Genomic DNA, 26,775 nt, shown 5'->3' on the forward strand with positions numbered 1-26,775 from the left:
CGATGTTTCTGCTAAAGGCCTAAGCACAACTGGTTCGGTTTCGCGGGAGACGGTTTCGGGCACGGAGTAATAATAAGAAGACTGCTCTCCAGCGTATCCCCTAGTCAGACTGGTGCCAGAATTCTGCCTTGGTTCACTGAGGGTGCGATCCCATGTATGCAGAATACGTCGACCGAAAGCAGAAAATCATGAGAGTGAAAAGAACAACAATATCTATCTATCTCTTTCGCACTCATGATTTTCTGTTTTCGGTCGACGTATTCTGCTGTAATGGGATTGCACCCTGAGTACACTGTAAAAAAATCTGGTGTAAAATAACACAAAACTTGTAATTTCACACATCAAAATTATAGGTTGTACGTAGTAAATTTATTTCGTTCCAAAAGTAGTTTTACTATTTTTAATAATTTTACATTATACGACTATGTAATTTAATAGTTTTGTGTAAATTTACTACGTCCGACGTAGGAAAATTTGATCACTATGTCCGACGTGGTATTTTTACATTGCGTGTATTTCTACACTTTGACGTAATATTACGTCGCACGATCTGTACAATTACATGGCGAATGTAATTTTCTTATTCCTTTAAGATTTTCGAAAAATTTTCAAGTTTTTATAAATAACTCTAAAAAAGTGTATATAATGTACATTTATAGAAAGTATATGCTAATTCATAAGTAAATAATAATATTACAAAAAGTTTTGGGCTATATTTCATAAATACAAAAAGTTACGACTGAAAATATTATTTCAAAAAATATTTGCAGGTTATGTAGATTACAGTCGGCGTGTAAAAATACCACGTCGGACATAGTGACCAAACTTTCCAACGTCGGACATAGTAAATTTACACCAGATTTTTTTACAGTGTAGTAATGACTTTTCAAAAATAACGCGCATGTGCAGTTTGCAACTATCTTCGTCACTCTTGAAAGAACGATGAGAGAGATAATTATTTTGACGTGCGAGTTGGAAAGTGTGGTTATGTTTTACTGTTGACAATATATATTATACTATTAAATGATATTAATAAATTGTAATATAGGAAATGTGTGAGTAGATATTAATTATATTATCAAATTTTAATTCAAAATGTTTTAATTTTCCAAAGAAGTGTAAAAAGCCTAATGTTTTTGAAATGCTAGTACAGACGGTACAGACTGTTTGTTATGAATGTACATAACCTAGCGTTGTGTTGTCTGTTCATTATTATTTAATATAATTAAATCATTAAATTTAAAATATAATAATATCACAAGCACGACAACACAACGCTAGGTTATGTACATTCATAACAAACAGTCTGTACCGTCTGTACTAGCATTTCAAAAACATTAGGCTTTTTACACTTCTTTGGAAAATTAAAACATTTTGAATTAAAATTTGATAACTTTTAAAATAAAACATGTTTTTTAACATAAATTTCAAAAGAATTTCTATGATAAAATCATTTTTTTAAATAAATTTTCAAGTAAAAACCTTTTCAACATTTACTTATTCAAAAATACCCGCCATGAAAGTACATTTTCCGACCGTGAAAATTCATCGAGCCGATTGCTTGACCAATCCACCGGAGGTATAGAAGCACCTTAACCGCAGCTTAAAGGCCTTTCTCCAATAGGATCCAAAAACTCTGCGTTTGTCTGCGAATGACTGCGTTGCGTTGATTTTAGGGCCAGTTTCACCAAACTAGTTCAAGCACTGAACTCGTTCAAAGTATGAGTTGAACGAGATCAAGTCTCTGCGTACGTTTCACCATCTACTTAACCACGTTCAACTCGGTTGAATTAAGTTTATATTTTAATCGCTGAATTTTGTCGGTTTAAGCAGAGTTGACCGCGTTCAACTTGCCGAACTCTCCCGAAGCGCAGTGCGAACTTTTACGATTTGTTGATTTTCTTAAGGGACCACTACCTATAGGTATAAAAAATTAATTAACATTCAGTGTATTATTTACTTAACAAAATAAGTGGAATCATTATATATACAAAGCATTCTATCCTAAACTGACCCACTATCAAAACAATATTGCATGTAGATGCTTTGTTTCAACAGATTTAACTTTATTAAATGTAAATTAAATTAAAAAAATATAAAGAAAGAAGGATTTTATCAAAAGAAAAATAAATCTGACAAATGTTTAGAAATATTCATATAAAAGCCTTTACAAATTTTAAATGGTCATTTAATTGACATTCGTATTGAAATTTACAAATCTGATCTACTACACCACAATCACAAAATATGTATGCACTATTATGTTATTAAATTAAGAAAATATAAAAAAGGACTTTAAAAAAAGTTTGGCTCTCTCTGTCTAATTTTGCTTTCAACAAAAAATTTAAATTTTGTAATTTTTGAAATAACTTTTTTCTTTATTAAAATTTTCATTTACTCTTGTCAAAATTGTATTTCTGCCATGAAAACGAATCGATTCATGTATATAAAGTATATATTTTATCAATATTTATAAAATTAATCGAACGATATTTTTATTTTTAACAAAAAATTCAAATTTTGTATTTTTTGAAATTTTTTTAAATACTTTTAAATAATTATTCTAGAATAAGAAATTAAGCAATTGGTATATATTATATTGTGGAAGCTAAATGATCATGAAAAGAACAACTTGTTTTTTACTCTACTACTCATTTTTTATTAAGGTTTTAATTTAAAATAATAGATATTAAGCTCAAAAGAACCTATGCGACATTTATATTTTAGGTTAGTTCAGTTGTTTATTTACATTCTGTGGTTAGATTTAAGCGCCATAACCACTAGGAAATTCTAGGGAATGTAGATTAACTAAACGCGTTCATTTTAAACTGGGATTAGGCTGGTGAAACGCACTAGCGGTTAACTCTGACGATCAAGAGTTGAACGAGTTCAGTTGAACCAAGCTTAACCGCCAGTTGGTGAAACTGGCCCTTAGCATATGTTGCTATAGCAACCGACGCAGCGCAGAGTTTTTAAAACCTATTGGAGAAAGGCCTTTAGATTTACATATATTTTGAGGTTTGGAAGCCCATATCCCGAAACTGAACCAGTTGTGCTTAGGCCTTAATGTCGTTTTAGCTTGAAGGAGAGTCCAGAGACAGAGTTCGGTCTCCTTACTCCTCCTTCCTGAATAGGTTTTAAAAAGTGTGCGAATGACTGCGTTGCGTTGATTTTAGCATGTGTTGCTATAGCAACCGACGCAGACACAGAGTTTTGGGAACCTATTGGAGAAAGGCCTTTATGGATACGGAAGCGATGGACGAGCGCGTTACTATCAGCGCGTTCGACTCTATTCTGCACTGAAAAACTGTTGGTAGAGCAGTTCCACTATTGACTGTTGTGCAGCGCTACTTAACTTTAAACTCACAGCTCTATCAAAATTAGGCGAGTTGCTCTCCTAAACTTGACTACCAATGGCGTTGGCGAGCGGCTGCTTGACAAAAAGGGCAGCAGCTCTATCAAAAAGGAGAGTTGCTCGCCCAAAAAGGAGAGTAACTCGCCCAAAAATAAAGTGAGCTGTGCGTTTCTTTTTAACGCAGCAGTTCACCGCATTGGGCGAACAGCTCTCCTAACAGTTTTTCAGTGTGGACCCTCCTTGAAGGAGAGTCAGGAAGGAAGAGTAAGGAGACCGAACTCTGCTTCTACAAATGTCTGAGAAATATGCACGAAAAGTGCCAGACTCACTGTGTTCTAGTTGATCACCAATTAAGTCGATCATGCGCATTGAACTAAAGTTCAGTGTTGACATAGATGAAAAGTGTGGTTATGTCAAGGTAAATATTACATAGTTTAAACAGTGTTAATTTTAAAAGCAAATTTATTTATTTGCAATTGTGATATTATTTAGATTTTCAAAATAATTTAATAATATATTTATGAAAAGGGAAAAATTTTGCGAAAATGGTTAAGAAGAATTGTGTTTATAACTAGAGTATATTTACATACCGTAGAAGGATAGAAGAGACTAATGTTTTTCCCAGTAAAAAAAGAAGTATTGAGTGGAGCGTTTAGGAATTGAGTGAAGCTCTGAGCCAATACGGATTCGAGTAAAAACCGTATTGGGACGTCTGACTCAATCTTTTTTTCATCCGCCGAATACGGTCTTATTTTAGCATTAAAATTAAAATCACAAGATCAGAGTACACATTATAAATTGAAAGCACAATTGTCCTGGAATGTAAAAATGCCGATTTCGATAAGAAGCAGTGAATATTTGTTAAAAATTGGTAAAAGCAAAGTTTGATAAGCGCGACTGAATTTACCATGTGAATAAATGAATTGGTAAGTTTAAATGGACTGAAAGAAATCTACTGTTACCGACAGAAAGTTCCTAGAGAATTGTGGTAAATTCAACAAAACAATGAAATTTCATTGTTTAACAATTCTCTAGGAACTTTCTGTCGGTAACAGTAGATTTCTTTTCGTCCATTTAAACTTACCAATTCATTTATTCACATGGTAAATTCAGTCGCGCTTGTCAAACTTTGCTTTTACCAATTTTTAACAAATATTCACTGTTTCTTATCGAAATCGGCATTTTTACATTCCAGGACAATTGTGCTTTCAATTTATAATGTGTACTCTGGTCATGTGATTTTAATTTTAATGCTAAAATAAGACAGTATTCGGCGGATGAAAAAAAGATTGAGTCAAACGTCCCAATACGGTTTTTACTCGAATCCGTATTGGCTCAGAGCTTCACTCAATTCCTAAACGCTCCACTCAATACTTCTTTTTTTACTGAGTTAGACTCTTTTTGTTTCTTTACATCCTGGCACACAACACGCCATTTTTTAAATAAAATAAATAAATAATTATTAAAACGAAATGTATTGTATATGTATGTATCTCACTAAGACCAGCTAAATGTAAACATTAGATCTTACATCTCACTCGCACAATTTTTACGAGAAACAGAGACACAACACAGCTTATGCGCATGATCAACTTAATTGGAGGTCGACTAGAACACAGTGAGCCTGGCACTTTTCGTGCATATTTCTCTGAGATTTTTAAAGCGCTTTCTACAGAGTTCGGTCTCCTAATGGAGCTCTCACAGCTCTGCCTGCCTGCGCAGGCAGTAATTGGAGTAAGAGAGAAAATCAATTAGAGTGAAAGAGACAGTAAATTCAAATTTATATGCTGCCTACTAGCTGTGAGAGCGCCTTTACTCTCCCTTCCTGACTAACGCGTTGTCCTATGTATTCCATATGGAGGTCACGTGACCAACGCGCTTCTACCGACGTTCACAAACCCTATTCTGGACTCTCCTTGAAGGAATGAAGTGGTGAGATGAATCCACTTATACCAAATTGAATTACACGAATGACTATTACGTCGAATTCACAACCGCAGAATCTGTATTGTTAGGAATTTATTTTTATCGAATTTTAAATGTAAGGAAATTTTATTTTCTGGAATTAACATTTTACCGAAAATGAATATGAGAGAATAATTTATGATCGAATCGACATGTGCTGTAATTATTAATTATCATAATTTCTGTTTGTCTGAATTTTAACATAACCTAATTTTAAATGTTAGAATTCTTAAAGTTTGTAAGGAAGATGGAACCGAAATGTAATATAGAGTAAAGGCATTTTCATAGAATTAGTTTTGAGGATAATAATTATTTACACTGAAAAAAATACATGAGACATTTTCAACTACATCCCCTTAGTAGAGTAAAAAGTAATAAAACGAACTACTTTTTTAGTTAGTCTGGCTACTTTTAATACTTATTTTAACTGTTTTATGTAGTTAAAAATTATTAATTAAATTAATGTAATTTTACAGTTAACTTTGTAACTGCAGGTATGTTATAGAAATGACTACAGAAAGTAGTAAATTCTACTACTTAAAGTAGTTCGATAGACTAATTTTGTAGTAGTTTTTACTTCTTCTAGGAGTTGAATTATTTTCCATGTAATTTATGTTATAGATTTTTATAGAAGATTATCAACTGTGAAAAGTTGTAAATGCAACTACTTTAAGTAGTAAAATTAACTACAGTTATCAGTTGAACTGTGTCTGGAATGCCTTTAAGTATTAAGCAACTCATCGAAGCGGGCGAGCGTGGTTAGGTGGTTGGGTTATCGGTTTACGAATGTTAGGGTCGAGCGTTCAACTCCCGACGCTTAGAGATTTTTCTCCGTTAGGTATATAGACATTAAATAAATAAGGTATAGGTAAACAAAAGTGGGTAGGGGGAAATATAAAAAAATACAACTCGATAATATTTATAATAAATTATAAATAATTTTATTTTACCATTTTCAGTAGTTACTTTATTACTGAGTTATCTTAGTAACTTTAACTACATATCAGCAGTTAATTCTACTGCAAAACTGTCATTGGTTCCTATTTAACTAAGAAAAGTAGTTAATGCAACTGTATTATCACTTCATTCAACTAAATATCTGATAATTAATGTAAGTTCAAAATTATCTTTGGGGACTTATTGAACTAAGGAAAGTAGTTAAAAAGTAGTCAAATCTACTAAGAATTTTTTTCAGTGTACCGGGATAAAAAGAAATCTATTTTCAAATGTAAATAATAACTGTTGAAACGAATTTGTTTTTCTAGATTTATAATCTGACATAATTTCCCAGACAGCACGTAAGCTTGCAGCAAGCTTGAGACAAGCTTGCCGTGCAAGATTGACAATATTGACGTGCAAGTTTGCAGCAAGCTTGCCACAAGCTTAAAATGTCCCACTCATAGCAAGCTTCATGTGCAAGTTTGCTGCAATATTGCACTAAAGGTTGCCGCAAACTTGATGTAATCTTATATGGAAATTGTTTATTATATAAAATTAATAATTTATTATTAGCAACAAATTTATATTTAATATTTTTAATTTTTATTAAACATTAAAAAATTATAACAACGTTATAGTAATTAACAGAATTTAGAATGGTCGATTTTCCAGAGTGCCGAAAGTTGAAATAGTCGAAATTAAATTAAACCGAATTTTATTTTAAAATTGACCAATCAAAATTTTCAGAAATTATCAAGAAAATTTTGATTGGTCAATTTTAAAATAAAATTCGGTTTAATTTATATTTCAACTTTCGGCACAATGAAAAATCGACCATTCTAAATTCTGTTAATTATGTTTTTGTGCAAATAGAAATTATGTCAGATTATAAATCTAGAAAAACAAATTCGTTTCAACAGTTATTATTTACATTTGAAAATAGATTTCTTTATTATTCGTGTATATAACACAGGTTTACAAATTAAAAACTTTTTTTTGCCAATCGAACAAAACAATTTTTTTCGAATAGTAGGTGTTTTTTGAGTAAGAAAATCATAGTTTTAATTTTTTTCCCTCGTGCAGTTTTTCTGTAGCTTCAAATTTTGCATTTTCGAGGTGCGACGCCACTTAAACTTACCTGTAGGAAAATTAGCTTGTCAAAATATAATAAATGAGGTATCATTGGAAAGGTTATTAAATTATCTTTCGATCCATAGGTCACAATATAAAATTCAACAAAAATTGAGAGAGTTACAGTCGATTAAAGATGAAATTTCATGACAATTTTGATGATTTTTAGACATTTGAGTAACTTCTACTATTTTTTTCTACATCAAACAGGAAAGAATGTTTAGGTTTCACTGTAAACCAGATAATTATTATCCTCAAAACTAATTCTATGAAAATGCCTTTACTCTATATTACATTTCGGTTCCATCTTCCTTACAAACTTTAAGAATTCTAACATTTAAAATTAGGTTATGTTAAAATTCAGACAAACAGAAATTATGATAATTTATAATTACAGCACATGTCGATTCGATCATAAATTATTCTCTCATATTCATTTTCGGTAAAATGTTAATTCCAGAAAATAAAATTTCCTTACATTTAAAATTCGATAAAAATAAATTCCGCAGGATGGAGTCCCATGACAGCGTTTTGCGTTGCGTTTTGTAACTAGGCCATGAGTGTGAGAAAGATACAGATATATGTTTGCTCTATTTGCACTCATGGTCTAGTTACAAAACGCAACGCAAAACGCTGTCTTGGGACTTCACCCTAAGGGTGCGATCCCATGACAGCGTTTTGCGTTGCGTTTTGTAACTAGGCCATGAGTGCAAATAGAGCAAACATATATCTCTGTCTCTCTCACACTTATGGCCTAGTTACAAAACGCAACGCAAAACGCTATCATGGGACTCCAGCCTAAAGCTGTATCTACATAAGGAAAAAAAAGTGAGAAACGCGCGACGCAAACGCGAAACGCGAGAAAAATACATGGCAATTTTTTGCGTTTCGCGTCTGCGTCACGCGTTTCTCACTTTTTTTTCGTATTGTAGAGGCAGCATAAGGCCGCAGTCCCATGACAGCGTTTTGCGTTGCGTTGTAATAAGAGAGAATGCAGCAAACGTATATTTGCGTCTTTTTCTCTCCCATTACGACGCAACGCAAAACGCTGTCATGGGACTCCACCCTAAGGGTGCAATCCCATTAAGTAGAGTCTACATTGGATGAACGCGAACGTTGCCGTGCTGACGTCACCCATTTGAATAGCATGGGTGACGTCATACGTTCGCGTACACGTTCACGTTCGCGTACCATGGAATGTAGACTCTACTTTAAGTCGGTTCTACAATGGGCACGTCGGACGTGGACGTCTGACGTACCGTGCTGACGTCACCCATTTGAATAGCATGGGTGACGTCAGCACGGCACGTCAGACGACCACGTCCGACGTGCCCATTGTAGAACCGACTTTAAGTAGAGTCTACATTCCATGGTACGCGAACGTGAACGTGTACGCGAACGTCTGACGTCACCCATGCTATTCAAATGGGTGACGTCAGCACGGCAACGTTCGCGTTCATCCAATGTAGACTCTACTTTACAGCAGAATACGTCGACCGAAAACAGAAAATCATGAGTGCGAAAGAGATAGATAGATATTGTTGTTCTTTTCACTCTCATGATTTTCTGCTTTCGGTCGACGTATTCTGCATACATGGGATCGCACCCTAACAATACAGATTCTGAGGTTGTGGATTCGACGTAATAGTCATTCGTGTAATTCAATTTGGTATATGTGGATTCATCTCGAAGTGGTGTATAATTGTGTATAACGTATAACTGCATATATTTGTACTTACTTACTTCAGGTTGCTCGATATGTAAATACAAACAAAGTTGAATAAGTTTTATAATATTGTTTATCGTGAATAAAAAACTCACTACACAATGAGTTCGTCAGGAGAATGCAGCGATGATGAAATGTCAACAACATTTAATGATAGTAATGCAACTCAAGAGATGATAGGCAACGACAGTTTTAGTTCGCTTTCTCAAACAAAATCCATTACTTTAGAGGAAACATTGCCTCCTGGTGTTGCACCCAAAGGCTATGTTCTCATTGACGAGGATGTTACAATTATTGAATCATCTGACAAATCGAGATTATCAGAAGAAAGCAAGCCTATTTTGAGGGTTATGTTTGAAAACACATCAATTGCAAGGTAAATAATACATGTAGGGTATGTAATAATATAACCGAAAAGCTGCTGTCATGCTAGCAACGTGGAAATTTAACATTTTTATCAGAAAATTCAAGTATCATATGCATTTTCAACAGAAAACTATTTACTGAACATAACCCTAAAATTTGTTTTATTAACTTGTTTTTTCTTGCACATTTATAATATATTAATTATTGGGACGTTTTCAAGTTATAAAAATTAATTCTTTTTTATAATAGAGTTAACAACATGTATGTTTAAAGTAGAATAATATCCTTTTCCGAAATAAAATCTTTGCGTGAAATGAAATTCACTAGGTTTTTATTAAAAATTCACACGTTGCTCCTATAAAAATCACACATTTATGATAACATTAAATGGACTAATTAAAATTCTTTCAATGATTTATTTTTGTGTTTAGATAACTCTTGTATAACTTTCTGATAAGAAGTGAATTAAAAAAGAATTACAGTAAAAGATTTTAGAAAATAATAATTAGGGTAGAATGGGGTGAAAAAGCCATTTGAGTGGTATTTAAAAACATAGTATTAAACCAATTTATCAGCTATTTAAAATATAAATACTTACTTTTAGGTAATACGCAACTATTGATTCTAGTTTGGATGTTGTACCTATAGTATTATAGTTTTTATTGTAATTTTAATTTTTGAGTTGCTCTGCGCAAAACATTTCGATGAACTTTTCGAACATATTACAACCTGTTTATGTGTATGGGTAATAAAAGTAAATGTTTGTACATAGGGAGAAAACTATACTCAAAGTGTATACAATGTTAGTTTTTGGAAATTGAACTAAATTCAAAATTCATTATCGCTTTTATAAAAACTGGTCTTGGAGGTTAAACAGCCAGGGACAAAAATCCATTGAATATTATGTGAAATTAATTTGTTTTCTACTTACACTAACCTTATTTTACAAAATTTCTCGTGTTTACTTAATAAAATTAATTAAACACTACGAAAAAATAGTTCAAAGTGCACTGAAAAAATAAACAATGAATAAACGGTTGCAACGAAATATGGTACATGTGGTGAAACTTAAAGAGGACTTTTAGAAAAGGTACGAAAAATTGGCAGTGTAAATCGAAAACAGGTTAACTTATCATATTATTCCATTTTGCTAGCTAAAAGATCTTTAAAATTTATTAAAATATTTTAAAAATAAGATTATTTGTCATATAAATAAAGGAAAACTATAAAAATACCAAAATTAATATCATATTTTGCTAAAATCGCGAGGTGTCTTTTTCCCCCCACCAGGAGGTACAAAAAAGCCACTCGCAGTGCTTTCGTAAAACTCTTATAATTTAGTCCTTTCATGGGATAAAAAATATTTCCTTCAAGAATTTTCAAGCTTAATAAGTAAACTTTCAATACCAATTGTAAATTTGAGAAACAAATTTTAAATTCTGATTTTATAGCTTCAAATGTAAAAATGTGGCTATTAGAAGTTACACGGAAAAAAAAAGTTCCCAGATATTTCAGGAATTATTTCCTAACTCTTGGATACGTGGTAACAGCTCTGAACTAGCGTCGAACATTCAATGGTAATCAATGAATGTTTGAAAGAAATTCGGGAACTGTATTAGAAAAAGCTGTAAATAGTCCAATAGTCTTTTTTTCATTTCTTTCTCATGTAAAGTCCATGGCACTGGCCGCAACTGTTTCTGAAATTTTCGGGAACTCGTCAAGGAATCTTGGTGCGCAGAAACTGTGCGCACCAGTCTCAACGTCAGTAAGACTTGCGTGCCTTATATATTTATTTTATGCTGAGGTATTTAACGCTCCTGTTTAGCTCACGTGGATAAGACGCCGGACTTCTATTCCTCGGGTACGCGAGTTCTGTTCCAGCCGCCGTCGATTTTTCTCTCATATGGTTTTTTCTATTTCAGAAACTTAATAAAAAATAAAAATTGTATGTGATCTTCAAGGATAAATGTGTGTGTGTGCGGACGTGTCAAAGAGGGGAAGTGGGAGGGGGGAAGCAGAATCCATTTTTTCTTGCATTCGCCTAACTTTTCGATTTTCTTGAACAGTTCCCGACTTTTTCAAGAACAGTTTGCCGAGAAGTGGTGAAATAGTTATAATTTGTAGAGAAATAGTAAATGACATATTTAAACGAGGCAACCTTTAGTTCTCTGTGAACTACCCGCCGTATCCAAGAGTTAAGAACGAAGTTCCCGAATAATCTTCGAACTTTTTTTTTCCGTGTAGAGTCATAATAGGAATTTTTAGAAATAATTAAATTTCAAGGATTTTACATTGAAAGTATTTTGAAATTTTAATTTCTGTAGACAAATAAATAACAATGAGTATTAAGATATTTAATTAACAAAAATTATTTATATTTAAAAAGTTTTTATTAATTTTTAAAGATTATCTTTTAAATAACGCTCGGCAGATAATGCTTTCAAGGCAATCAGATCGTTAAAGAATGAAATAAATTGAAACTCAAAATTTTAATTTTTGAAAAGCATTACCGTATAGAAAACAAAAAAGCGCAACTTTTTTCTCTTTGGAGTTTTTTTTTAAATTAATTATTAGTCATAATAAAAACAAAAGACTGAGAATTTTTTCATCTCAAATTTAATTAAGTTTTTAAACATAAATCATCGTATCTTCGGCAAATGTGAATACATTTATTTTAAATTTTGTATGTATACTCATTCAGGTAAAGTAAGATTTTCATTGCATGCCTTTCGGCTTTTATAATCTCCGCAACATCTTTACTCAACTTTCACAACTCACAAACACTTAGGAGTGTTTAATTAAACTTTTGCGGCTGCAGCCGACTTGAATTAAGAGTACTCGCATTTGCCTGGACATTCGGACAGGGGAGAGGAAAATTGCAGAAAACCTTCTCCCGAATACAACCGGTTTATTGACTGTCGAGTCATGTTTTTAATATAGTCTTTAATGTAGATTTTATTTAGGTTTTAGCTCTCTAAATTTAAATTAGTTGAAAATAACTAATTTTATAGTAAAAAGTCAATCACTGATTCAATTAGTATTATTTTCCTAATGAAATAGTTAATATAGTAACTAATTATTTATTAGTTCAATTCGCTTTCAGGTTAAGTAAAAATAACTGAAATGTTTGGTAACTAATTCAGTTAGTGAAATTTGACTATTTTTGTAGTTATTTATTTACTAACAATTAGTTATTTTTTACTAATTGCTGAAGCAAAACGTCAGCCACGTTTAGATTTAGAGAGTGATATACAATCAACTCTACTAATAGTGCCACTTCTCTTTATCTCTCGAGCTCTATCCCCACTTTCACGGTTCTAGAACGATTTCGGAATTTCGAGTTACCCCAAGGGAAGAAATATACAAAAAGTGGGGGTACAGTTCTAAGAAAAGTTGTAAACACTGCAATTTTACGGTACTATTGATAGAGTTGACTGTATGTTTTATAACGTCTATATACACTACTACTAATTTTTAATTACTAACCGTTATCAAATTGAATTTCCCTGCAAGAAACGCCACTCTTGATACGCTCTGAATTTACATTAAAATGTTCCCTAAAGTGGGGAAATTCCTTACTAACAAGTTAAGTCTTCTTATTACTACTTCTTGGCGCCAATATTTAACCCTTTCGTGCCTCCGGGACATATGTGTCATAGGAGCCATACTTAAATTACGTAACGCTTCAGGGGGTAGGGGGTCAAGATATTTGTTACACTCAGCAAAAAAATGGCGCTAATGTATGTAAAAGTTTGTTACATGGTGGAGGGGGGGTCTAGAATTGCAAAAAAAAGCGTTACGTAATTTAAGTATGCCCCATACTTAAAAAAATTTATGTTATTCTTATAAAAGTAAACCAATTAATTTGTGGTGAATTTTTTTCTATTCCGAATGGCTGCTGCTACAATTAAAAAAATAATACCTAATATTTATAAGAAAATAGAGAAATCTAATTTTTCAAAATTTCTTCAAATTCGCCTAAAACTTCTTACTCAGGGGTTTTCGGGATCGCTGATTACGATTCTAAAGTGAGATTTAAAAAAATTTTAAAATTGTTAAAATTCAAAATGGAGGACATTTTTTTCAAATCTGCTCCAATTCCCTTAAAATTTGCTATTCGGGGGTTTTCGAGGTGACCATTTTGAATTTTGTAAAGCTGACTTCAGATTCGTAATCAGCGACCCCGAAAACCCCCGAGTAACAAGTTTTATGTAAATTTGATCAATTTTGAAAAAATGTCGGCCATATTGAATTTTGAAAATTCAAAATCCATTTTTTCATGAGCATCCGTGGCTCAGTTGGTGGAGCATTCGATTTATAATCCTCTCCTAACGAACGTTGTATTGCGTTCTTCGACAGGTATAAATATCCAAAGTATGTACACGGAAAATCTTTGTTCAAGAAAGATTACAAAATTTCTTCAGGAAATGAAGATATGGAAAAAATTCTATGACTGTTTATAAATGTTTTGTATAATAAATGAAACTTTTCTCTATTTTTACTAAACTGGAAATAAATCCTTTTTAATATTTTAGGAAAAGGTATAAATGAAATTTCAGAAATAATTTCGGAGAATGTTTGAAATAATTCTATATTTCTTTCAAAAGATTTAATAGTTCTTTATAATTCTTTTGAAAGTATTCAAATTGTATGTCATGTAAGATTTCTATTTCTGCGTTTCTGAAAATTACAAAACTGGAATAGAATCGTTTGATGCGCAGTAAGCACTACGCAAGTACATCTCTGTGAGTGGTGATTAAGACCCTAGCCTAAACTGACATAACCGGCAAACGATAATGCTTCGTTAACGGATTATTTGAAAGTGCTAATAATGAATTGATTAAATTCATAGTATAATTCGTAAAAGACATAATAATTTTTTTTTGAAAAATTAAATATTCTTTAAATATTGTAATAAATAAATTTAAAATAATGAATAAAACATTAAAATTCATATAAAAATATTAAAATGTATAAGTAAAATAATTACTAGCTTTTTAATTTCGTCAAAATATAGAATCTTTTCAGTCGAAAAAATTAACCTTTACTTAATTATTCCATATTACATTTATTTTAATTTAAATTAATTAAAAAAAGTTAATTTTATTAAAACCTTATTTCTTCTCACAAGTGGCTAAGAAAACGCAGGTTTAGTATATAAGAGAGATTCAAAGCAACTCGTGGTATGTTATATGCGTGCGTGCGAAAGCGAGTGTTATATGTATTCGTATAGTTGTAAGATAGTGTTAGTTTTAGGTGCGTTTATTATAGTGTGTGTAATCTGTGACAGAATAATATACTTTGTGTGTGTCAGTGTGTGTGCGACCCCTCCTAAACCCATGTGTCTGCGCAGGTCTGTTCCTTCAGCGTAACTCACAGACATTTAATTTTTTTCATGCGAGCCCGTATTTTTACGAAACTGCTCTTGAATTCTTATTTTGTGACGCCTGATTTTGTGCGAAATCAGAAATAGAAATGGAACTCTTCTTTCAGATCTTAAGGTAGTACGCTCGCGACAGTCACTCTCAAAAGTAAATTTTAATAAAATGTAGAGGTGTGCAAAAAGCTCGAAAAGCCGAGCCGAGCCGGGCCGCAATTTTTTCGAGTCGAGCCGAGCCGAGCCCGAGCCGGGCTCGATGTATCGGGTACCCGAAATTTTCGAGTACCCGAAACATTCGGGTACACGAATTCACTCGAGTACTCGAATATTTCGGGTACTCGAATGAATTCGGGTAACCGAAATTTTCGAGTACTCGATTTAATTCGAACTTTTAAATTAAAAAAATTTTTTTTTGAAAAAAAAAAAATTTAATTAAAAATTAATGTAGAAAATTTTGGATTTTCTCAAGGGCTCGAATCAAATCGAGTACTCGAAAATTTCGAGTACCCGAAAGTTTCGGGTACCCGAAAAATTCGAGTACCCGAAATTATTCGAGCTTTTTATAAAGCTCGGCTCGGCCCGAGCTCGGCTCGAGCTCGAACTGAATAGGCTCGGCTCGGCTCGGCTCGAAAAATGAAAAGCTCGAAAATACCCGCTCGAGCTTCGGGTTTCGAGCTTTTTGCACACCTCTAATAAAATGCTATAGTATGGTGCAGTTACTGTAGCATATTTTTGCTTGGACTGTACTGAATACATAGTCAGTCCCATGTACAGACACACTCACACACAAGTATACTAGTCAGTTTAGAATATTATATTATATTATATCTTTTAACTGAAACGGTTAATATTGTTAAATCTTTTTGTTATAAATTTCTCAAACATTCATTTATAATATATTAGTTTTTTAAAACAATCTATAGAAAATTTTAGAAGTTATTAGAAGAAATGTGCCGTTTACATGCACTTTTCATAGGTTAACCATGTTAAATAACAAACTTTGAACTTAAATATCTTGTTTTAGAAATGGTCAATTTTTTTAATATTTTGCAAATACATAGATCTTGTTATTAACTACTCTGATTTCAAATTTCATGAAATTCTATAGAAAAGTGCTATCACGAGCGTACTACCTTAATATTAAAATTACTGAACAATTTATCAAGACCTTCAAAATTTTTCTTTATTTTATCAGAAAAAACCATTAGTAATAATTCAAAAGACACTTTAACTATTTTTCTAAATTTTTTTCCATATCCTCATTTCCTGAAGAAATTTTGTAATCTTTCTTGAACAAAGATTTTCCGTGTATGATATGAGATCAGCATTTTTGTTCAATATTTAGCAGCGCTTAATGCTTTAGGGTATTGTCATTGTTTGCGAAGACGAAGTATTTGGTAATGTTTGGAAGTGAATAAGTACACACACTCGTTTATTTATAACATAAACGTCATTAAAGGGCATAGGGGGTAAGTATGTTAAATCTGCCTCCGCTTGTTTTTTTCCAAAACATACTTTTTGAGAAATAGTACATTGTACAACTAGTGGCGAAAGTCGAGAGTGAAGTTTGCGGCTCGAGCGTAGCGAGAGCAGCAATCACTCGAGAAAAATCATTCTTTCACCACGAGTTGTGCACTATGTTTTCTCCAACGTCTTGCGAGGAAAGGTTTCTTCGTGAGTTTCGTATAATTTTAATTTAAAATGTTCTTATGTTTAATATAATAAAAGACGAATGTTTTGAGTGGGGAAGAAGTTAGATACAAAATAAATCTCGGTCAAAGAACAAGAAAAAATTCATGATTTACTTTCGCCACGCCAAATTTACTTTCGCCACGCTAAAAATTACTTTCGCCACGCTAAATTTTACTTTCGCCACGCTCTTCAGAGCAGTTGAGAAAAGTTCTACTTTCGCCACACTTTGCTACCAAGAAAAGTACTCCTTTCAGAGCAAGTGTTGGAGAAAATAATATTTTTTGCTCATGTGCACACTCTTTTTGGAGTGGCATCGAAAAGAATGGTTCTAAACGACTTTACATTAGAAATCTGTAAATAAATTTTTATTTTTCATATAAATACTATCAAATTCTGAACAAATTAAAGGTGAAAGAAGTTTATTTAGAAATTAACAGGCCGAAAAAAGCCTTTAAATACAAATGAATACAATGAAAAAAGAAAACAATGTGTTCGTAGACACTAGTTTTGTAATATTAGTGCTCGTAATTTAGTAATAAATTTTGTGCTCGAAGCTTCAAAGAAATCGCAATAGATGATACAGAATTAGCCTCACGAGAGACTCTACTAACATAAGAATTATAACCATAATTTGTCCTATGACTTGATTAGCGAATGATAAATTCATTTCCTTTAATTTGAATCTGAACAAATTAGTTGACAAAAGTTTCTTGTTTCTATTCCATTCTTTTATAATATAAACGAATGAGAGCATTACCAATTTAAAAATACTTTTGATGTAAAACCGATTAAATTCGTTTTTATTTACTTTTCTCAAATTTTGATTTAAGGGCATGTCCAAGTTCTGAAATGTAAAGAAACAAAAAAGTAAACAAACTAAACACTAAAATTGCAATTTTGAAATTGCCTTTTCTCCCATAAAAATTAACATTTTTACACTTTTTTTACGAAAATGGTAAACTGGAGTGTTAAAGTTTACAGTGAAATCATTTTTTGCTATGACCATTTAAAAGCAATCAGTAAAATAACAAATTGAAATTACTACTAAAATATCATTTTTGACGCGTCCCGAAAATTAAACTGTTTGACTATATCAACCGCACCGACGATGAAGAAGTCCCAGTCAGCAATTGGACGTTCAACATGGGGAAGGGGAAATTTTTCTCTTTCCTCCTTGAAATTACAAGGGAAAGGGTAAGGACTTCTGCTCGTCCGTGCGGTTGAAGTAGTCAAACACTTAAACTTTTTCTCCTTGCAGATCACAAACTGTACACACAAGCACCAATTTTCTGACAGGTCACTTCTATGCATAAATCCAACCAATTCATTGCACTTTTACTTTGACTAAAAATATACTCCATAAATTTAGTTTCTGCTACTGGTTTGGCCAACAAATTTTCAAATAAATTTGTTTTTGAACGAAAATAAGCAATAGTAGAAGACCGAATAGTGAAGAATTTTTGGCGCTTCATTTGCGTAAATATATATCAATTTTAATTTTCTTTATGAAAATGGTGAACTAAAGTGTTGAATTAGGTAACTGGTATAGTTTTTTTTCAGCATAGCTGAAAGGATGGGAAAAAAGGAGATTTATTATAAAACCAAATTTGCAGTTCCGCATAGTAGTGTGACAACAGAGTTCTCTCCGCGCAGCATTCGTCTGCCCAAAAACGTCGAACGGTAATCGGTAATCGGTTTTACATAAAAAGTATTTTTAAATTGGTAATGCTCTCATTAGTTAATATTATAAAAGAAAGGAATATAGAAACAAGAAACTTTTGTTAACTAATTTGTTCAGAATTTGATAGTATTTATACAAAAAAATAAAAATTTTAAACAGATTTCTAATGTAAAGTCGTTTTGAACCATTGTTTTCGATGCCACTCCAAAAAATATTATTTTTTTCAAAAAGTACATTTTTAAATATTTGGAAAAAATATATGTTAAAGGGGACATTATAAGGTACTTTTTAAGAAAAGAATTAGAGGTGTAACTTCAAAAAATTGCCCCCAAAAATTTTTTTGAAAATTTCAAAAAAAAAGAATTTTAATTTTTTTTTGTGAAAAAATTTTGAAATTTTTTTTTAAGTCGTCTTATTTGTCTTTATAACACATTAAAATCGGTTTAGTAGTGTTCGAGAAAAATAAGTTTTTCAATTTTGATTTTTCTCTCCATTACTCCCCCAAAAATTCAAATTTTGATTTCATATTTACAGGAATTGTTACTCATAGCGAATTCGGTTATCTGCTCCGAGAGCGATCTTACTCGGTGTAGGAGTATAGTTTACTCTGCTCTCAAAAAGCTGTGCTCTACTCTGAGGCACTCTATGACGTCATGAACACTGGCAAAGTTCGACTGTTTTTGGAGCAGGAGCACAACATGAACTGCTATGGTGTAAAGCATACACTGCTCGTTTGGCGCGAAGTTTAAATTTAATTAAACTTATATAATATAATGTAATATAATATTATATTTATTATATTATATATATTATTATACATTATATTATGCAATATATTTTCTTCTTAAATGTAAAATTATTTTACTTAAAATTAAATATTTTATGATGTATACATAGGGTTGTGAAGTTTCATGAAACTTTGGAAAATGAAATGTTTCATGAAAGTTTCATTGCTTCATGAAACATTTCAAAGTTTCAAGTTTTAAGCGGGAAATTTCAAATTCAATGCAAGAAAGTATAATAATTAACGCATATTTTGTTGTCAAAAACATGAAGTATTATTACTTACTTTAATATCTTTCTTTAATTTTTATAAATAAAATAAATAATTAAAAAATATATTAATAATTTAATTTTAAGTCACTCGTTAGAGGTAATATTTCAGGTAATTTTTAGTTAATATTAACATAACTACTCTCGTGTTTTCGGATGTAAACAAAAAATTTTCATTAAATTGTTTCGAACTAACCTAAAATTTCTAGAGATTATCTAACCTAAACTGACAACTGCGCATGTGCAAATAAAGCTTAATTATTGGTTCTTCAATGTTTCATGAAATTAATGAAACTTTCGCTTATGAAACATTGAAACTTTCAAATGAAAGTTTCATTGTTTCAATGAAACGTTTCATCACTCACAACCCTATGTATACATCAATAATATTTTTAAAAGCAAAAAATTTGATATTTTTATTAGAATTTTAAAATTTTATGCGGTCAATGTTTTGATATAGCAGAATTGTTAATCACAAAATTATCGAATAATATTTCTGATATAAATTTTGTTTACACTATTTGACATTTTGAACTACTAACAACAACAATAATAAAATAAGTGAAAAGGTTTTTTCTTTGAGACCAAATAATTACTTTATAATGAGTATTTTTATTTAAATATTAAAAATATTGAAAATTATTTACTTTTTTTATTAAATATTAAAATATTAAATGTTAGTCTTTCTCTAAATATAAAATTCATTATAAAAAACATAATTCGTCTTCACTACTATCGCTAGAGGTGTCAATTAAATCTGTTAAAAGTGAAATTTTTAAATTTGCCGCTTCTCTTGACATTTTTTTAAACTGCACTAACAAAATTGTGGGAGCAAATTTTGTTGCACCTTTCGATCCTTGAGAGTGCACACTTCTTAATTCGAACACAAATAACGATCTGCGCCGGAGCAGTGCTGCCAAAACGAATACTCGAAACGATCTGCGCCGGAGCAGTGCTGCTAAAGCGAATACTCCAAACGGTCTGCACTAGAGCACATTTGTCAAACCGAACATGCTACTCCTGCTCTGGAGCACTCCGAGAGTGCTCCGGTGCAGATAACCGAATTCGCTATCAAGTTGGTAGTAATATGTGGAATTAATTTGAACCGATTTCAAGCGGGGGCAGATTATGTAAATACTTACCCCCCTATGCCCTTTCTGTTCCAAACAGTTTGAGAGTATTCTTCTTCAAAGGGACGCTGTGATTATAGATGGCAATTTAAAAGTGCTACGTATCATGGTAATTCTGTTTTTATATATCGCAATAATGATAATATTGTGTGTTTTTAAATTTTTTGACAACTTTTAAAAATGTCATACTGGCCCTAAGGTGGCCACCTACGCTTTTTTTTGTAAAACCACTTTTGCATTTTTTACGGTGTAATATTTATCAAAATGTATGATGGAATAAAAACTAAAATCTGTTAAAATTCGTGGTTCATGATCCACTTGTCCACAATTTAACTCAAATGATTCAGATTAATTTCTTATTCTTCAGTGAAATTTTAAACTAACGCTGAACTCTCTAAATCTGAATAAGTGAAATTTCACTTATTTTAAGTGAATATTCACTTATTACATGTTTCAAAACTCTTCCACGTAGAATAAGTGAATATTCACACATGAAATAAGTGAATTATATTAATTTATTGAATAATTTAAAATATATTTCTCATTTAAATGAAAATAAATAATCAGGATCAATATTTTACAAAAAAAATATTTATTTACTATCAACTTTTTTTACACTCTTTTCTCTTCTCATTATCAATCTGGAAGTTATAAACATATCATTTTTTCAACTTTTTTAAGCTAAATCCCCAGACGGTCACCCATCCTAATATTAACCGCACGTAACGTCGCTTAACTTTGATGATCCAACGAGAACCTCCACAATGCCACTTAGGGACAGTTTCACCAAAATCAATTAAAATTTGATCAATGATTAAATCCTCAATTAACCAATCATGAGCCGTTAAACTGGGTTTAATCATTGATTAACTTTTAATCGGAGTTGGTGAAACTGGCCCTTAATATGTTGCCTTATATTCATAGAAAATTATTGGGTGCTATGTACTTATAAAGGGTTAGTTTATTGTCTTATAGGGGAACATAGTCGAGGTCGGCCCACTTTTTGACTTTTGTTTATAACTTTTTTTTAAAAATGAATTTGGACAATTGAAGTATATGGTTGGAAAGTCCTGTTTAATAGGAACATCTTTTCTGTACAAAGTAAATTGATTGGTTTTAAAATGAAAAAGTTATAAAGATTTAAAAAAAAAAATTTGTAGTCCAGGTTGGTCCTTACAGTCAAGGTCGGCCATCTTTAAAATTTAAAGGGCATTAATCGTTAAAAAATAAAATAACATGTTTGGAGTTGGGTCATTTCGCAGGAGAGTTAAGGTTCATATCTCAGATTTTTTTTATATTTTGCTTATTAATAGTATTTTGGGTCCTAAACAACTATACCAAATTTTAATTAAATATTTTTATTATTTTTCAAGATATTTGCATTGCAAATTTCTTGACATGTTTTTTTCATTTTATTATAACTCACTTATTTTTAAAAATTTATTAAATTTGTTAAGAACCTTTTTTATGTAAAAACCATTGAAGTTTAATAAAAAAAATTGAAAATTAAAAAATATCAATTTTTTTAATTATTTATTTATAAAATTATATTTATTTTTAATGTTTAAGCATGAGCCCTATCAGATTTTGTTTAAAAAAAATTTTATTTCAAAGTTTAAGATCTCATTAAAAAACCGTGAAATTTTTAGAATGGCATCTGTCTTTGTTTTTTAGTAATAAATTTTCAAAGTTTTAATTGCACTATCGCGCGCCGGCTCACAGTTGGATTTTTTTACAATTCACTGTTCAAAAATGACTACAGCCTACAATTTTTAACCGATTTGAATATTTTTTGTTTTAAATTAAAGGGGACATCCTGGTAGGCCGATTTTTTAAATATTAATTGTTTATAATTTTGTATTTTAAAAAAATTAATACAATTTTTTTAAAAAGGACGTTTATTTTCTTATTCCGTTACTGCACATGATCTAAATAAGTTCAAAATAATCCAATATATCCACCAGACAATTAATAAAACAAAATAATTTATTTAAATTGTTATGAACAATATTAATTAACAAATAGTTAACTTTGATTCCTCTTCAATAAAAAATGTTTTTTTTCACATTTACTTTTACACTACCGGCAGAAATTGTCGGTACGAACGACGGGCGAGCTACGAAAAGTTGCTGCCGAAATTAAATTAACATATTTTATTATTGAAAAATGATAGAAACTTGGTTCTTGGATCGTTTGAAAGCCAATTAAATTCTGCGTCGTTTGATATATAAATGAAAATTATTTGATATTTTTGAGAGTTTTTATCACCTAAAAGATTATATTCATGTGCAACTCGACGGTTAGTGTTTGCATTATTTACATACACATTTTGGGCTTTCTGTATATTATTATCTGCTTGAGCTCGCAATACTTCCAAACTTCGATTTTCGACATTTACTTCCGGATTCATAAATTCAACAATATTATCGTTCATCTTGCCCTGCTGACTCACACCAAACAATAACATACTAGGCATTTCATTAGTTGACCCGTGAACAGTATTGTTAATCGCGCATTCTACCTCATTAACGACTTTATTCCACGATCTCCCTACTTAATGATTACTCAATTTTCCAAGCATCGGTGCCAACACCTTGTTCACTCGTTCTACCTGCCCATTTGCCTGTGATAAAGTGGTAGCTACTTAGTGTAACGTTATTTCATATTCCGTCACAATTTTAAATTTCAACCCGTGTAAATAAATTCTAAACCTTCTCAACGCGTAGTTTATCGCCAACATCTCTAACTCAAAACTATGGTAGCGACTCTCCACGTCTATTGATCTCTTTGACAAATACAGAACGGGGTGAAATTTCAGATCTTTTTGTTTTTGTAATAGGACTGCACCGTATCCGTGTGAGCTCGCGTCACAATGCAACTCGGTCTCAAAACTAGGGTCACATAAAGATAAAATTGGAGCTTCCGTCAATTTTATTTTCAATGTTTGAAACAATAAATTTTCTTTTTCCCTAAATTCGAACTTAATTCATTGAGCTGAAGAACGTAACGTTAAAACATTAACGAAAATAAAATCCTGATTAATAGTGACTATTAAAATTTGTTCTCATTATGCTTATAACCAATTGAAAGGACGTCAAAAACTGAATCAAAAAACGTCCGAAGAGTTCCAAAAGCTATTTCGGAAAAGGGTTAAACGGAGCATTAAATATTTTAGTTACATTTTTTCAATCATTAACGATGACTATTTCAGTAAAAATTAAAATTTGTTCCCATTATGCATATAACCAATTGAAAGGGCGTCAAAAACTGAGTAAAAAAACCGAAGTGTTCCAAAGGCTTTTTCGAAAAATGGTAAAATAGAGCTTTAAATCTTCGATTTACAGTTTTTAAACATTTATGTAGGGGAGAATGGGGAGTTGTGAAGCACGGCCATAGATCTCGCATAGTAATTGTTTTGATAGATGTCACTTACTCTCAATATTCTTTCACCTAATATCTTCGTTTTGTAATTGGATTCATTCCGATAGCAGATATTTTGCATATCTTTCAAGACAGTGTGTTCAACCTTTCGTTTATAAAGTTTTTTTGAGTGTTCCTTTTTGTAGAATTCTTACAAAATTCGCGAACAAATCAAAAAGATAAGTTCACCCATATAATAACCAGCAATGATTAGGTTTTCGATATTCAAAAGGATTTATGCAAAATCACAATAAAGAATATTTACCAAAAAATATAATTTTTAGCGATTTTTAGTAGTGCTTCACAACTCCCCATGATTTTTAAAAACTTGAAAAAGCTGCTTTTTGGCCCAACTGAAAAAAATTGTCGATTTTATTTTATTTCATGCAAATTCTTCAACCAGTAAGCATATTTGAAGACCCTCTAGAGATTCAAATAGAGAAAATTTGAAAAAAAATTTTTTTTGAAGTTACAACTCATAAAAAAAGGGTGCTTCATAACTCCCCATTCTCCCCTACATACAACTATTATTTTAAAAAATAATAAATATTCTAAAAATAATCATCATGAAAAGTTATAGTAATTTATTTACATTTTGGACTTTTTTTGACTAAGTTTTTGACGCCTATTCAATTCATTATGAGCATAATAGGAACCAATTTTTATGTAAATTTTTATGAAATTGTAATACGAATAGAAGATTTAATGCTCCTTTATAGCCCTTTGCAAAATAGCTTTTGTATCAATTCAACAAATTTTAATTTTTACTCAAAAAGCTTTGGTTGATGTTTGAAGAATTGTAACACAAATATTTAATGCTCTTTTTAACCCATTTCCGAAAAAGCCTTTGGAACACTTCGGACTTTTCTTGACTCTGTTTTTCACACCCTTTCAATTGGTTATATGCATAATGGGAACAAATTTTAATTTTTACACAAATAGCCATCGTTAATGATTGAAAAAATGTAAATCAAATATTTAATGCTCCTTTTAAGGTACTACTATACTTTAGAATTTTAAAAAAATTTATTTTTTTTATTGCATTTTTTAACTCTTTATGACTTTAGAAAACACCTCCTAAAGTATTTATAAAAAATAAAAGTAAATTTTTCAAAAAATATTCAATTAATGTAAAAAGTCATTGACAAATTAAGTAAGTCTTTAAGGGGATGGTGGGGTTTAGCTTTTCGTTACGACCAGTAGAAACATTGGTGCTAATGTATGTAACAGTGTCTGACATAAAAAAATGGTGGGGTTTCAATTTGCAAAAGAATTTTAGGTAATTTATGAATGGCCTCTAACGATACATATATATAAGTTTAAACGCGTTTTTCTCAAAATAACGTTTTCTCAAATTGCGGACAGTTTATCTCTGAATCTACTGAACCGATTTTAATAAATAATAACTCGTTTTGTTTGTTAGCATGTCCTGCGTGACAATTTACCAGAAAATGGTCAAAAAATTAAAAAAAACATTTTTGCAGACTAGAAAAATACTGAAAAACATAGTGTATTTTTAAACAAATTATTGAAACATCTGCTATTTTTTTATTTTAGTCGATTTTTCATTATTGGTGGTAGATTTCTATGCAAGACACCTTCCTTTTTAAAAAGCAATTTGGATTTTTTGTTTCCGATTTGTCAATCTTGAGATAAACTGTCCGCAATTGGACAACTAACTTTTTGGAGTTTCGATCTGAATGCTGTCTGCAGATTATGATATTGAATAAAAATTAAAAACAAACCATTATTATTATTCTCCAAATATGTACTAATATAGGCAAAAAAGTTTTTAAATATTTATAATAAAAGACCTAAGAAAAAAAATTTTTAAATTTGGTCTTTTAAGAGCCTTCTAAAGTGTAGTAGTACCTTAACCCTTTTCCGAAATAGCTTTTGGAACACTTTGGACTTTTTTTGACTCAGTTTTTGACGCCCGTTGAATTGGCTGTAAGCATAATAGGAACAAATTTTAAGGGGGAGTGACACCTTTGAGGCCTCTTTTGAACCTGTTTTTCATGGATTTTTTTAAGGCACGGGAATAAAGTAAACAAAATTTGGTTTTGAGGGATTTATTTGTTAACTTTTTAAGTTTACAAAAATATATTTATACGTAAAAAAGTTTAAATTTGTTGCCTATAGAGGGCGCCGAAGTTGGTCTCCTTTCTTTGCAGAGCAAATCGGTGGGCAAGATTCCGGTTAAACCGTTTAATCTAAATCAAAAATTCAAAGTTTTTCTGAATCTGAGATAGATTTAGCTTTCAAGTACGTAGGATATTTTAAAAATATTAATTTTGGTGTATTTGGCAGTTTTTTGAAGTAAAAAGTCGATTTTTAGGGCGAAAATTTGTCAAAAAATCTGTTGCCAAAAAAAACAAAGAAACCAAAAAAAAATCCGCTACGTACTCGAAAGCATTAGTAAATGACCATAAAAAAAAACTTTGTCCAAAGTCAATCCGATCAAAACTGTTCTAGCTAGACTGACCACCGTTTTGAAAAACGTCATTTCGAGAAAAACGAGTTTAAAGTTTTGAAAGCACTTGAAGCGCTCTTGGGCACCTTTTGCAGATTTTGTCAAAGGTGTCACTCCCCCTTAATACAGTAGAACCCGGTTAATACGATTCTGTAGGGACCGCGCTAAGAGTGCGTCTTATCCCTTTCACACCCAGGCATAACTGGACGGTTAAAAAAACGTAAGTGTAACGTTATTCATAGTTTTCGGGGTCGCTGATTACGAATCTGATATCAGAATTATAAAATTTTTTAAATTCAAAATGGCGTATCCAATATGGCGGGAAACTTTTTTACAGATTGATTGGATTGGCTTGGAAATTGTTACTCGGGGGTTTTTGAGGTCGCTGATTACGAATATGACATCATTTTTTAAAAATTCAAAATAGCGGATTCAAGATGGCGGACGATTTTTTTTAAATCGTT

The 26,775-nt window shown here is 31.3% G+C and overlaps 1 protein-coding gene across 1 annotated transcript in view; it reads left to right on the forward strand.

Annotated features, from left to right (window-relative positions):
- Positions 1 to 9,056: 9,056 nt before the first annotated feature.
- LOC122505989 (zinc finger CCHC domain-containing protein 8 homolog) overlaps positions 9,057 to 26,775 on the forward strand; it is a 44,833-nt gene continuing 27,114 nt past the window's right edge. The window contains exon 1 of the mRNA XM_043617920.1: positions 9,057 to 9,492. Coding sequence (XP_043473855.1) covers positions 9,218 to 9,492 — 275 coding nt within the window. The 5' untranslated portion in view covers positions 9,057 to 9,217. The remainder of the gene's footprint in view (positions 9,493 to 26,775) is intronic.

This window comes from Leptopilina heterotoma, unplaced genomic scaffold (genome assembly GCF_015476425.1).
Source record: "Leptopilina heterotoma isolate Lh14 unplaced genomic scaffold, ASM1547642v1 Lhet_384, whole genome shotgun sequence".
In the NCBI taxonomy this organism is placed as follows: domain Eukaryota; kingdom Metazoa; phylum Arthropoda; class Insecta; order Hymenoptera; family Figitidae; genus Leptopilina; species Leptopilina heterotoma.